Source organism: Buceros rhinoceros, unplaced genomic scaffold (genome assembly GCF_000710305.1).
Source record: "Buceros rhinoceros silvestris isolate BGI_N320 unplaced genomic scaffold, ASM71030v1 scaffold11469, whole genome shotgun sequence".
NCBI lineage: Eukaryota > Metazoa > Chordata > Aves > Bucerotiformes > Bucerotidae > Buceros > Buceros rhinoceros.
In genome coordinates, this window is record NW_010430978.1 from 83,986 (window position 1) to 97,613 (window position 13,628).

General features: G+C 54.7%; 1 protein-coding gene across 2 annotated transcripts in view; it reads left to right on the forward strand.

The window, feature by feature from the left end:
• Nucleotides 1-6,720, forward strand: part of LOC104499702 (ankyrin repeat and SAM domain-containing protein 1A-like) — a 22,496-nt gene extending 15,776 nt beyond the window's left edge. Inside the window, exons 5-12 of one of the 2 annotated variants that reach the window (XM_010143247.1) lie at nucleotides 1-64; nucleotides 2,028-2,049; nucleotides 3,238-3,360; nucleotides 3,570-3,641; nucleotides 3,995-4,081; nucleotides 4,451-4,588; nucleotides 5,210-5,384; nucleotides 6,617-6,720. The exon at nucleotides 1-64 is cut by the window's left edge and continues 1 nt beyond it. In XM_010143247.1, the coding sequence (XP_010141549.1) occupies nucleotides 1-64; nucleotides 2,028-2,049; nucleotides 3,238-3,360; nucleotides 3,570-3,641; nucleotides 3,995-4,081; nucleotides 4,451-4,588; nucleotides 5,210-5,384; nucleotides 6,617-6,720 (785 nt within the window). Of the gene's footprint in view, nucleotides 65-2,027; nucleotides 2,050-3,237; nucleotides 3,361-3,569; nucleotides 3,642-3,994; nucleotides 4,082-4,450; nucleotides 4,589-5,209; nucleotides 5,385-6,600 lie in introns of both variants that reach the window. The other variant, XM_010143246.1, reaches the window with a different exon arrangement.
• Nucleotides 6,721-13,628: the final 6,908 nt, after the last annotated feature.

Here is a 13,628-nt window from a genome sequence, read left to right on the forward strand (position 1 = left end):
TAAAGGGTATCGTCGCCCCCCTGGCAGACAGACCGTATGAGGAGCCTACGGCAAAGCCGCCGCGGTTCTCACAGCTGAGAGTGAGTCCCTGTGTGTGTTCCCTGCCTGGCCGATGTGTCTGCATAGGGCACGCTCGGCAGCGGCCGGGGTGCTTGCTTCTGCCCTGGCTCTCCTTCGCTTTCCTCTCTTCTTTCAGAGGACTAAAGAGGGGTCTGTCAGGAATAATTGTCTCCTTTCTGGTTACCTCCGCCTTTCTGTCACCTCTGGGGGACAGGGAGATCTGTAGAGGATGTTTACTGAGAGCTCAGACCTCAGATGTGTATCCAGGCTCAGAGAAGGAGACGCATTCAGCCTCACTGCTGCCTTCACACACAGGAGATTCTGCCTGGCAAAATCAATAAAAAAGGAAAAAAAACCCCACCCTACAATGTCAATATTTAAGGTAAAACTCCTTTGAAGGTAAGTATTGAGGCTAATAAACATAGAGAGTGATCTCTGAAGATTGCATTGCTGTTTAAAAGAAGAAAAGGCAAAACTGAAATGGCTGGTTTCTCATTAAAACTAATTGATCTGACCTGGAAGCTCGGGCTCCTCCTGCTTCTCAGATACTTGGTGGTTTGGGAAGAAAGTTCTTGAAACATTGAGGCGTCTGCACATCTGGCTGTGCGGAGGAGGGAGCATTTCATGTTCACCAGTTCCCAAGGATGCACTCTGGCTGCTGCCAGGGATGATGCAGAGCCCAGTACTCCCACTCTGAGCGTGGTCCAGCAGGACTCGGGCAGTGTGACAGCCAGGCTGGCTCTGACTTGGCCGGAGCACTCGGGCAGCATGAAAATAAATTACAGATTTGATGTCGTGCTGTACAAACTCTGCCGTGGCTGGGCCCCACAACAGCAAACATCACCCGGTGTCTGGACAGCTGGGCTCTAGCTGAACTGATGGGCACATTGACCAGCTCTGAGCTTACTTCTTTGCGGGTCAAACTCCATCTTCCCTGCGTGAATGCATCAGTGCTGGGAGAAACCTTCGCATGGCCAGTTGTATCCCTTCAGCTTTTCGCCTTATTGACTCCAGCCATCCAAGCAGCAAATACTCACACAGGCATGACCCTGCTATTGAAACGAGTGGGGGAAGATCATATCCAGCCCTTGCAGGTGAAATTCTGGATGCCTGCCCATGGGAAATGTCAGGCAGCTCCTCTGGATCAGGTGCCTCCGTGCAGGATGGGTGTCTGCACTGGACAGGTGGCAGGGGCTCTGTCCTCCACCAAGGGCGGGTACAGAGATGACTTTCTTCCCCTTGTTTCCAGCCAAATGTGAGGCAGGAGCGTGCCATGGCCCAGCCGGTGAGATGGGCTGCAGCCAGGACCTGGAGTTTTGATTGTGCCAGCTGGGAGGCTGAGCTGTCTCCCTGGGCCGGTGGGGCTTCTCTAGAGCTCTCGCTGCCAAATAGCACTCCATGGGATTTGTGGATGTTGATTTTTTGCAGCGGTAGTGGGAGCCTCTGGATGTCAGGCCCTTCGTTATCAGGGCTGGCTGGGAGGGGAGCTGTTGCATTCCCTGTTCTTCCTGAAAAACAACATTGGAGAGTTGAGGTTTTGGCACAAGCGGTTGAGGTTGCAGCTAACCTGCGAGCTGGGGAGCAGGGCAGCGTGCCACGGGGGGCGAGCGTGTCATGCTGCTTCCTCCCAGTGTTTGCAGATCAGCTTCCTGGAGCAGGAACTGGGAGTGATTGGAGTTTCCCCATCCAAACATCTGGTCCTTGCCCTGCCGCAGAGCTCTTCCCTCTCGCCTTGGATTCCTGAGAATTTCAACCAGCAAGGTCTTAGCTGAAGCGAGCTGGGCTGCTTGCTCACGGTGGATTTCTTAAGAACCAGGGTTCAGGTGTAAAAAAAAGAGAATTTACACTGCTGTTGCTCCAGGAGCTAGGAGGTGCCGCACACAAACCCCACTGCTCAACCGCCCCCTTTTCAGGCACCAGAAGCCTGGACAGGCAGCAGCCAGCTGAGGATCTGCGCTCCTCTTGAGATCAATGAGGCTGAAGACAGGAGTGGTTGAGGGGGGGAAGAGGAGCCCCTTGGTGCAGCATCAACTGATTGATATGCTGGACCAGGAGGCATCTAAGAGAATGGGCCATTTGCAGCATTTCCTGGTGCTCCAGCTGGTGCGATCCAGCGCCTGGCTCCGGCGGGGAGCGGAAGGACGTCAATGGCAAATTAAGCAAGTCAGTTGAATAGGACTAATGCGTGTTGCAGCTGCGAGCTGCCCGCATTGTCTGCCGGGCCCTTGGCACATACAGGCAGCGCATGTTGCCTGCATGAAGAGCCAGGCCGGCAGGCAGCTGGGCTGGTCCCTCGCTGGGCTCCCAGGACTTTTCTCCTGGGGGAGCCAATCATCAGCAGCTTTGAGTGCTTCGCTTAGAGCTTGAGCAGAGCTTGTTCCTCTGTAAACACCCTGCCCGCAGCTCAGCGTGACCCCTGCCCTCCTGGGATGGAGGTGTGCCAAAAGGGTTGAGTTCTGCCTGAAACCATCCCGGAGCAAATCGGGGGAGCCATGCAGGAAGAGATGGTGTGATGGATGACACCGAGGCAGAGCCTGCGGAGCGGGAGCTGGCGCCGTTAACTCTGCTCTGGCACCCTTTGTGTCGGGCACTGTGAAGGGAGCGAGGGGTGGGCACGGCTGCGGCGCAGGCTGACCCGCACCGTTTGTGGTGTCTGCTTGTTTCAGTGCCAGGACTTGATGTCGCAGACGTCCTCGCCCCTGAGCCAGAACGACTCCTGCACGGGCAGATCCGCCGATCTCCTGCTGCCCTCTGGCGACACCGGGAAGAGGCAACACGACCGCAGCACCGAGGTTGCTCCCTACTCCGGAGTTGAGCGCTACAAAGCACAGGTCAGCGGGTGCTTTTGCACTTTTGTGTTCTGGGGCCCCTCTGCACAGCTCAGCACGGGTTTTGTCTTCTCTGGAGCCAGCAAGGATTTAGGGCAATGTGTGGAGGGCTAGGGAGAGGGTCAGGCACGGCTTCCATCAGGCATTAGAAGCTCATGTATGCCTCAGTCTCCCCTTGCAAATGGGTGACTCGCACTTCCGTGAGCGCTGACGCCTTCACCTGCAGTGTGCTGCCTCCTCCCAGCCCCATGGGGTTTGACAGTTGCAACTGTCTCTCTCCTGAGATCTGCATTTCAACCCAGGCTGGCCCTGTTGTGGCTTCACATCCCTGTTTCCTCCCTGCCAGGAGGACCGTCGGGAGTCAAAGCTGACCCTGCGCCCCCCTAGCCTGGCTGCCCCGTACGCCCCAGTCCAAAACTGGCAGCACCAGCCGGAGAAGCTCATCTTCGAGTCCTGCGGGTACGAGGCTAATGTAAGTGGCTTTTGGCTTGTGGGGTTGGCGAGGAGGAGGAGGCTCGGGGGTCAGGGTCTTGCGGGTGGAGTTGTCGTGCTTCCCTCCCGCCCCAGGTGACCTGTCCCACTCCAGCCATGGCTGCTGGCTGCTCGTGGGGCCGTGGCATCACTTTGGGGTCGGCAGGTTTCCTGTCTGAAGCCTTTAACATCTCTCCCTCTTTCAAACAGTACTTGGGCTCCATGTTGATCAAAGACCTCCGAGGGACAGAGTCTACGCAGGACGCCTGTGCCAAGATGAGGGTACGGGGACCATGGGGACGGGGGATTTGCCTGTGGTGGATGGTGTGGGAGAGGGGACTGGGTTCCCCAAGCCGTTCAGGCTGCCTGTGTGCAGAGCAAGGGCCCAGCCCACCGGGGGCTGTGCCGCTAGGGAACTGCCCGGAGCTGGAAGGACTGTGCAGTGGGAGAATGGGTGTTCTCAGTGGGGAAAGGGCTGCTGGGGCAGATCCCTCTGCTTCCCTCACCCTCTGCTTCCACCAAGAGCAGGCTTTCCTCCTCCTGCTCCAAGACCCCCAAAACCTGCCTTTGTGGGACAGCGGTGAAAGAGGGAGCTTTTATTCACAACTGTCACTTGAATGTTCTTGTTTCTGAAGAAATCCACAGAGCACATGAAGAAGATCCCGACCATAATACTGTCCATCACGTACAAGGGGGTGAAGTTCATCGATGCCTCTAACAAGGTAAGATTCAGATGCCTGGAATTTGGTGTCTGGAGGGACAAGGCCTGTAGTCCACCTGCCTGGGGTCTGCAGCTCACATTGAGAGGCTCCAAAAGCCACGGCTGGTTCTGCGGAGCTGCCAGGGAGAGCACTGGGGTGGTGCTGGTTACCTGCATGCCGAAGACTTGGCAGACTGGCTGCTGGTGGACCCTGTTGCCATTTACTTCCTGCCATGGAAGGGAGCTAGGACTGGTCTGGCTGGGAGACCCCCGTCCCTGCCAGTGCCTGCTTTGCTCCCTGCCCCCAGTACACACTTGGCACAACCACCATTTGCCGGATGTATCTGCCACTCCCAGAAGGGTGATGGGTGCTTGTGGTTGACCCTGGCAGAATGTCATTGCTGAGCATGAGATCCGGAACATCTCCTGCGCTGCTCAGGATCCCGAGGACCTCTGCACGTTTGCCTACATCACCAAGGACCTGCAGACCAGCCACCACTACTGCCACGTCTTCAGCACTGTGGATGTGGTGAGTGGGTTCTTGTATCTCATCTCCCAGTGCTCAGCTTTACTGGCGAGTCATAGACCAGGATCTGGTCCGGTCTGGAGCTTTTTTGCCTGTTTCCACCCTAAAAAGGCTCAAAATGCCTTTATATTGGAGCTCTGGTGACAAAGAGAATATTTGTCTGGCTTCATTACCACAGTCTCCAGTGCTGAATAAAGCAAAGCAGAAGATTTTCCCTCCTGGGGAATATGCTGTGAACAAAATCCTAATACACTCTCAATTATATTGAGCGTAATAGGCTGCTTTAGCAGCCTTTTAATTCACCAAGACAGGGGAAGCATAACTTGCTTTTATTCTTGGGCTGTACAAGATGTTTTAACTTCTCTTAGCAAAGCAAAACGCTGCTAAACGGCAGTGCTTGAGGAGCTGGAGCTGGTCCCACCGGCCGGAGCTGTGCGAGCATGGAGGCAGCTCAGTGCTGGCTCCCCCGCGGGGCAGGAGCTCAGCGGCTTTGCCAGGGCTAGGGCAGGATCCGACCTGCTGGTAGGAAGGTGACGGGCTCTGCCGAGGTCTGTCTCCAGAGCGAGCAACGTGAGGTAGCTCATACGCACCTAACAGCTTCATGTCTCTGTGTTCTCTCCAAAGAACCTGACATACGAGATCATCCTCACACTGGGGCAGGCGTTTGAGGTCGCCTACCAGCTGGCCCTCCAAGCCCAGAGAGCAAAGCCTCTGGGTGCTGGAGCAGGAGAAACGATTGAAACAAAATCTTCCAAACCGGTGCCTAAACCGCGAGCCGGCACGAGGAAATCTGCAGTACGTATGTGCGGGCTGGCTGCCACCTGCATGGTCTGAGCTGGGATTTCTCTTGGGCATCACATGCTTAAACCTCCCCCTTGGTGGTGGGGGGAGCCCAGATGCGGACAAGGTGCCGGTAGCTGCAGGCTCCGCTGATGTGGCAGTGGTGGTGGCTCTGCTAGCAGCCCCACTGCAGCATTAGGGCTTCCCCTGGCAGGGTGAGGGCAAGCGGAGGTGGAAATAACCTGGGTGGGATGGGGCCAGATGGGTCCAGCGCAAGTTCCCTGTGCAAACCCTGCAGAGGCGCAGTAAGATCAGCCGGTAACCTGCGGTTTGCAGTACGGGAGTAACCCCGCAGCCCAACCCAGCCAAACCCGGAGCTGCTGAGGAGCAGGGACTGCTGCATAAGCCATTGCCTTCCTTTAATGTCTCCTTTTGTCTGTGTTCTGCTTGCTCCCCCCGCTCAGGTGCCGCTCCCTCCCGACACTCGCTGTTGTTACTGTCACACCTGTACAACTCACCGCCCCTCCTACCTGCCGCTGCAGTCTGTTAGTCCCGGAGCCAAGGTCTTTACCCTCTTCCTGCCACCTTCCATTCCGAACTGACCCGGCCCGCCTGCCTCCCTGCTCCCCGCGTCTCCTGCTGTGGTCCCGTGTCCTGCCTCGCTGCTGTCTTCCCTCCCTGCTCGTTCCAGGGCCGTGCCACAAGCTCGGCTGAACCCCAGGGACAAACCGCTCCTACCCGTCCCCTCTGATGTAGAGTGGCAGCTCAACTAACAGCGTTGCTCTTTCTGGTGGTGTTAACCTTCCTGTAGGATCCTGATTTAGGAGGACAAGATGAAAGAGCCGCGCTTGGTCAAGAGAGTAAATCACGAGGGAGCTCACCTGCCAGGAGCTGCCTCCCTCTCTTCCTCTTTTTTTATAGTGCTGTCTTTATAGCGCTCGATTTTTCATGCTTGTTTGTGAGGTGAAGTGAAGCTGTCACTCTCGGTAGTAGGGGCTTGCAGGCCTCTCGCAGGAAGTCACCTCAGGGTGCTGGGTTGAGGCAGATGCAGCTAGAGGTGTTCTAGCTGTGAGGAACTCAAATGGCTCCCCAGTGAGAGCTGTTTGCCCGCACACGTGTGTGGGTTCGGGATGGGCGTTAGGCAGAGCAGCAGACTCTCCGTGCTTTGAATCCCCACTTGTTCTGCCCCAGAAGCCCAGCTGCCCTAACACGGCCTTTCTCTTCCTGTTTTCTAGCTGGAGCCCCCCGAAGTGGACCAAGACTCCCAGTCTCATGCCAGCGTCTCCTGGGTCGTGGACCCCAAACAAGACTCCAAGCGGACCCTCAGCACTAAGTATGAGACCACTATCTTCTAAGGCAAACACACCCCGTGTCCGCCCAGTCTAACCGTGCCTTTGCGATCTGATCTGTCTGCTGTTCTAAACTCCCTCTTCCTCCAGCTGCTCGCACTGAGCCCCGCGTAGGCACTCCGACAAAGCAACAGCACTTAGGAGACTGTAGACTTAAACGGCTTTTGTACCTGATCACTACTGAACACTGTGAATTCTCCTTACTCGGAAACAAGGGTAACACGCTGTTAGATCTCCGTGAGGTGGGGGGTGCAGGGGGCTGCAGGCTGGGGGAGTCGGAGGTGTGGATCCAGGAAGCCGCCTGCCGTTTTCACGTCTTTCCCCTCGCTCTGGCACTGTGAATCCCTGGGGCAATGTGACACTCCCCAGGCCTTTTTTTCTATTTCACCTTCTTCTCCTTGGACTGATGGAGACTCTTGTCTCTGCGGTGCACGTACTCCCTCCTCCTAGATCCTCTTCTTCCTGACTGAGCCACGGCTGCATACTGTTCCGGCGAACTCACCCCTCTTCTTACCTGCCATTCAAATCGACACTAACCACTGTGATGCTGTTTGCAAATAACACACGCTCATTCGATTTCCTCACGGGGACCCTTGCCCACAACCTCTCCCCTCGAAAAGCAGAAAACCTGCTCTGATGGGAGCACTGATTTGGGCCGTGTGCAATTGTTCCCACTGTGAGCCCTGTCCCCTCTTGGAGATGAGGTGCCGTTTGGGTTGTGTGGATTTCAGGACCTTTTATCCCCAAAATCCTTCTGTTTACACTCCCCCAGCTCCCGGTGAGCTCTGGGCGCAGCTCTCACCTGGCAGATTGGGAAGAGGTGAAGCTTCTAAAGGCACGTGTTGTTAGCCCCAGGTTTGGAAGGAAAGTGTTGGAGAGGGGCTGGATCCAGCGCTGTCAGAGGTTTGGGAAAGCAGTTGGGGTTCTGCAGGGTTCCGCCAGCTCGCTGCACTTGGAGTCTGTTTGCCGAAGGGAGGAACGTGGTTGAAATCGGTCTGCTGCCCATCCCAAAGCTTGTTTGCAGTCTACAAGCCACTGCACAATGAGGGCTCTAGGGATCTTGAAACATCTGTTGCCTTCCACGCTTGAGAGTGAGGACTCTACTGAGCTGGCCCTGCAGCGGGCTGCTCTGCCTCTCCCGGCTGTTTTTCAAGCATGTTTGGTTTTCCTCTGGGAAAATGTCCCCATTCCCGTGTATCTCAGAGGCAGCTTTCAATTCCAGAACATGGCTGGGAACCGTTAGCACGAGGCTGCAGGGCAGAGGTTGGAGCAGAGCTGGGACAGGTCTGGCAATGCTGTTCGGCGGTTCCTGACCCCATGAAAGCCCCAGTGAGCATCCATGGATCCTTCACTTGTGTTTGCAAGGACATGAAACTGAGGAGGAGGAGGGTCTGAAGAACAGGCAGGGCTCCTGCCCTGGCACTGCTTCCCCTGATTTTCTGTGTGTCCGAGCAACTTCCCCTCTCTTCACCCCACGTATGGGATGGGGACGTACTCGCCTGCCTCCCAGGGGGGTGAAACTCGCTCCCTTGGCAGAGCAGTTTTAAAACCCTTCAGTGAAAGACTTCCACTCCGGCGCTCAGCCCACTCTCCCGACAGATGAAGCATTTCACCTGGCAGCAAAGCTGCGCCCTGGACCTTGACCAGCAGCTTGCAGGCAGCAGCTGTCACACCTTTCCCGGGCAGAGGGCTGAGTGGACGGGGCAGCGGGAGAAGGGCTGTGTGGCAGTTGGGCTGTGCAGAGCTCGCTGATGTGAGTGTCTGAACGCACTGGGGGTTTGGCATCTTGGCAGAATCCCCTCCCAGCCCAGTTTTGCACAGCTGTAAATGGTGTGTCTGTGTTAGAGCCGTGGACAGCAGCTACCCGCCCACCTCCTCACACGTCTGGGTGGACATCTTGGACGTGAACGGGGCAGAGGGTGTGCCCAGATCTCCAGCAAAGCTCCATTTCCAAAATGAATTTTAGAATTTACTCCAAATTTCCCTCCGTGAACAGCAGTCGGCATCAGTGGGGAGAGGTCAGAGCGGCAGCCCAGGGTTCTTTGCACCTGGGAGTAAGGGGCTAGAAGAAGTGAGTCTGAGTTTTCCTAGGGCTTTCCTGGAGCTGTTGCCTCGAAGCTGCTGTTTCCCCAGACTTGGGCTGAAATCTGATGTTTCAAAATCTTTATTTAGCTCTTTCTCAGGAACGACTTTGATCTCCTGTAGTCACCTGTGCCTCAATGGCACTGAGCGGCAAACTGACTTCAAAATGAGGGCCAGGCTAGTGAGAACCCAAGGGAGAGGACATAGAGGATTGTCTTAAACCCAAAAAAGGAAAGGAAAGCCCAGTCCAGTACCTGTATTTCATATGCCATGGAGCTAGTGCTCCTCTGCCCAGAGACCCCTGGCGTGGAGGAGGCACCACAGCTGCCCAAAGTGCTGCGGTACCGTCCTGCCAAGTCGTGGACAGCAGGGTATGGCTGTGCCCAAGGTGCTCCGAGAGGGTGGCCTTGGGTTTGATCAGCATCTGGCCAAGCTGTAGGAGCACCCGGAGCATTTCCATGTGTAAGTGTTCACCAGGCAGTTGCCCACACAGGCAGTTGCCTGCCTTTAGAGGGTCCGAGCTCTTGCGTCTCCCCTGTTCTAGCTGGGAAGGGCAGGTTCCTCAGCACCTCCTGCACCGGGTCACTGAGCACGTGCCTTTCTGAGGGCGCCTGTCCAAACCCAGCCGGGTCCACAGGCAGCCCTGCCCACACTGCAGAGCTCCCGGCGCCTGCCCGGACACCTCCGGGTCACTGAGCACGTGCCTTTCTGAGGGCGCCTGTCCAAACCCAGCCGGGTCCACAGGCAGCCCTGCCTACACTGCAGAGCTCCCGCTGCCTGTCCGTAACCCTCACGGCTGTGTCTCATCTCCTGGCTGTTTGCCTCATCTTCCCCAGCGCTTGTTTTTGTATGACTCGGAAATCATTCATTCCATTATCTTCCTTTCTGTTTGCCTCTGAAAAGCTGATCTCCGGGCAGCTGTCTCCTACCACGGAAATGTAGTAACGGGGCAGAGACCTGGGAAGCAGTGGCCGGCTGACACGAGGATCATCTCCATCTGGCACTGGCGGCTGCCTCGGAGTGGGTGCCTGGCTGCTCAGGGAGGGCTCCCAAAGCAGAGGGGGGACGGGGATCCCGGCCCCTGCTGAGGAAAGCAGCTCTCGCCACCTCTAGCAAAGGAAAGTTGAGATTTCCGAGGCCAAGGGCGATGCCACCTTTTGTTGAGACAAACGTCTTCCGACCTGTTTCTGGTTTTTAATGTGCAAACTGATACACCGTAAATCCAGTTCACTGTTTAGATGACACAGAGCAAACCCAGTTCACGGTTTAAATGTAGCACTGCAGTTATTTTGGTGAGGAAAAAACATAAATACCCTTATTTACTGAGAATCCACAGAGTCCGGCGAGGAGTCCGATAGGAAGGCTTAGCAGGGGGAGTGGTGTGCGCATCTCTAATGGTACTTAAACTTGCTTCAGTCCTGGGTGAACAGCAGAGAATGCCAAATTCTTGGAAACAACGTCCCTCAGTTCGGTGAGAAGCCTCGCGGGTTAAGTCTGCACCCACTGGTTTCCAAGCTACTCCACGCTTTTGCAGCAAATGGAAATAACTTAAAGAGTCTCCAAAGGATCTTTCACCCCGGAGCGGCTGTGGCTGAGTTTTCCCTACGGTACAAAGCTTTGCTTCCCCTCCAGAGAACTGCTGCGTTGCAACACTTGACACTTCGAGGGCAAGGACATCATTGCTTCCTGTTCCGGCACTGAACACCTGGAGGCAACTCCCTCCCGCAGCCTCCTGCGCCCCGTCGGGTTCCTGTCCTGAAGGGGGGGGGGTGCTTTTTAAAGTGTATTCGATTGTGATTTAGCACTTTTTTGGTAGTAGCTCATTATTTAATTAGCGCAGCTGTTTCAGAAGATGAACAAATAAGGAGTTAAATTTTGGGCATTACACTGCAAGGATGAATCACATCAACCCAAGGGGCTCGTGCCCCAAACCCCACCACCTCGAAGGGGCTGTGTGCTTCCTTTTCTCTCAGATTACCGGAGTTTTTAACAGTAGTTTTGGCTGTGACCGATGCGGGAGAGATGATCTCAAGGGAGAGGTGTTAAAACCCTTGTGATTTTAACCCTTCAGAGGCAGAAATGTAGCACAGCACATTTGACGTCTCTCGACAGGCGCTGTCACGGTTGGGGATGTGGTACCCTGCTGCTCTACGACAACATGCTCCGCTTTTTCCCATTTAACTCCAGTTGCTGCTGTATGTCAGGACTTAGGTCATCTCTCCAGCCAGCAAGGCTGGGAGAGGAGTGGACCGTGATCCCCAGGGCACAGGCCTGTCCATGGTGAGCAGGGGAAGCGGAGATAATTTTTTTTCTTTAAGGTGATGAATTTAGGAAACCCAACATTCCTTGTTCTGCACATGTTGCAATTCATACTGGTGTAAGTGTAAATATTTGGTGTGTTGGCAACAAGTCTTTCTGGAGAGACTGCAAATGGAACCTCTGCTGGGGAGGAGGGACTCCGTGCTGGTTTGGTTGGTTTTTTTGAGGCACGAGCTCTTGGCAGGTCGGCTGGGAGGTGACGTGGTGATGAAGACTCTACTCGTCAGGAGACTGGGCCTGGTAACCCTGGTGGTCCTTCCCAGTCCTGCGCATGGTCTTTAGTGATCCAGCAGTTCTCGAGCCAGACGCTCTCTCACTTCACGGGCACAACGGTTGTTTCAGCAGGGCAGCTCCCCGTCCGTTTCAATGGGTTTGCTCAAGGGACTCACGTGCCGGAGATGGTCCGAGGAATGGCTCAGTGCAGCCATCGCACACGGTTCTGGCTCTTCCTCCCCACGGGGTTTTGTGGGGTCTGGAGGAACGAGCCCTGAATTTCTGGTGCTGAATTAGGACTTTACATCCAAAGGCATCTGCTGTGTGAGCTGCCTGGGGAAAGGTGGTGCCGCCCTGGGCCGCATTCCCTGTTGTCAGGACCAGGTGGATCCTACAGAGCGGTCAGGGCATGGCATGAGCCCAGGCTGAGAACCCAAGCCAGGTAAACTAAGACGCAGCGGTTTTGTCCTTTTTTTTATATAGGAGGGGATGATTTTTTTTTTTTTCAAATTGGAGCTGCGTTATCCTTTTTAATTTCGTATTTACCAAAAAAAAAAAAAAAAAAGCTAATTTTAGCCGTTTGGCAGCTGACTTTGAACGTGCTTTGGGATTGTTCTTAGCAGAAATGATGCAGCTCCTGCAGAGTACGTGCCTGTTGCCCTCCCCAGGAGATGCGGCACCTTCACTAGACCTTCCCCTTGTGGAAAGTTTGTACCTCCACGAGGCTGCAGGGCCACAGACCAGATGCCAGCCAGTCCCTGGGAGCAGCTCCGGTTCTGGGTGCAGCCAAAGTGGAGGCAGTTGCTTTCACGCTCCTCCTGCCCCACTTGGAAGGTTCTAGCAGCAGCCCTTCCCCCGGCTTTTCTTCTGCTTGCATCGTCCCCACGCAATCAGATGTTCAGAGCAAGCCCCGCGTTTGCAGTGCTGCCTCGGTGCAAAAGGTCCCTTTTTAGGTCTCACGTTGGCATTACTTTGGTGAGTGGGAGGGGGTTGTTAAATTTTGTTCCAAAAGAAAGTAACCATGCTGCTCTTGCAAAGTCCATCTCGCTTTTCTTACCCGTGGAAGAACAACCTGAGGCTCCCTACAGGGCAGAGAGCAGCCGAGTCCAGTTTGCAATGTCGACGTTTTTGCGCGTTGTGATGTACGGCGGTGGGCCTGATTTGTAATACAAATGTTATTTAATCTGTCTGTATTTTGATACTTGAATTTCCTTTTATTTCCTGTATATACAATTGTTAATCTGTTCAAATTTGTCTGAATTTTAAACATCTTGTGGTACCAAACATAACCGATCTGTGCAACAACATAGACTGACCTCACTACAACAAGGCGAGATTGTAAATATTCCTGGGCTTCCAGCAGTCGTTTTGTTGTTTTCATAATTGTACAACTTAGAACAGACTGAATTAATAAACCAACTTAGACACGTGTTGTCCCTGTGACCTGGGTCTTATGCCGAAGCCTCCTGGTCATCTGTGCTGCAGCAAAGCTGCTCCCGTCCGCACCCAGCAGCCCCGGCATGGTGCTCGAGAAGCTCCATCAGTACCTGCCCGTCCCAGGATGAAGATGACGTTGGGGCGTTGTGCCGGTGCCGGGCTGCGGGAGCGGAGCACGAGCTGGGAGCAGCCCCACTGCAGCGCTTCGGCCACGGAACAGGGGTTTGTGCTGCCCCCAGGCGTGGGGCAAGCTGTCATAACAACCCCAAATACTGACTATCATTATTTTGAGACTAGTTTATGCATGAAAACACATCCCCATGTTCTGTGCGAGACAGACCCACCTCGAGCATGACGGGCTCCAAACACTTTGTGCCTGTTGCCCCAGGAACGTTCATCCACAGGGATTGTTCTGTGCGGGAGCTCAGGATAAACACTAAACACGCTTTTCTGCAGCACGGCAGTGGGTGGGTCGTGTCCCAGCTGTAACAGTCTGGGCAGCCACCGTGGACAGTCTTCACCCAGCAGCGACTCGAGGCTTGCTGAGATGTTGGATGTTTTCGTTATATATAATTAGAGCAAGAAATCCAAATGCTGAAACACAGGTTAAAGTTCGATTTTCCTGTCAAGTAGAATCTGGCTGATGTCAAATCCTAAATACTCCAGGGGCTGCTAAATTTGCACCATATGCTGCGTTTCCAGTAGCTCAGTAAGTCGGGTTCTCGGGCTAACACTGAAATGTTTGAGCAGTTTTGATGATGTTATATTAAATACTATGCGGCTCTATCAAATGCAAACAGCATTCCAGCGAAGCGGGGGACAGGCAGAATCAACACCTTGAACTGAAAAAAAGCCTGAGCTGT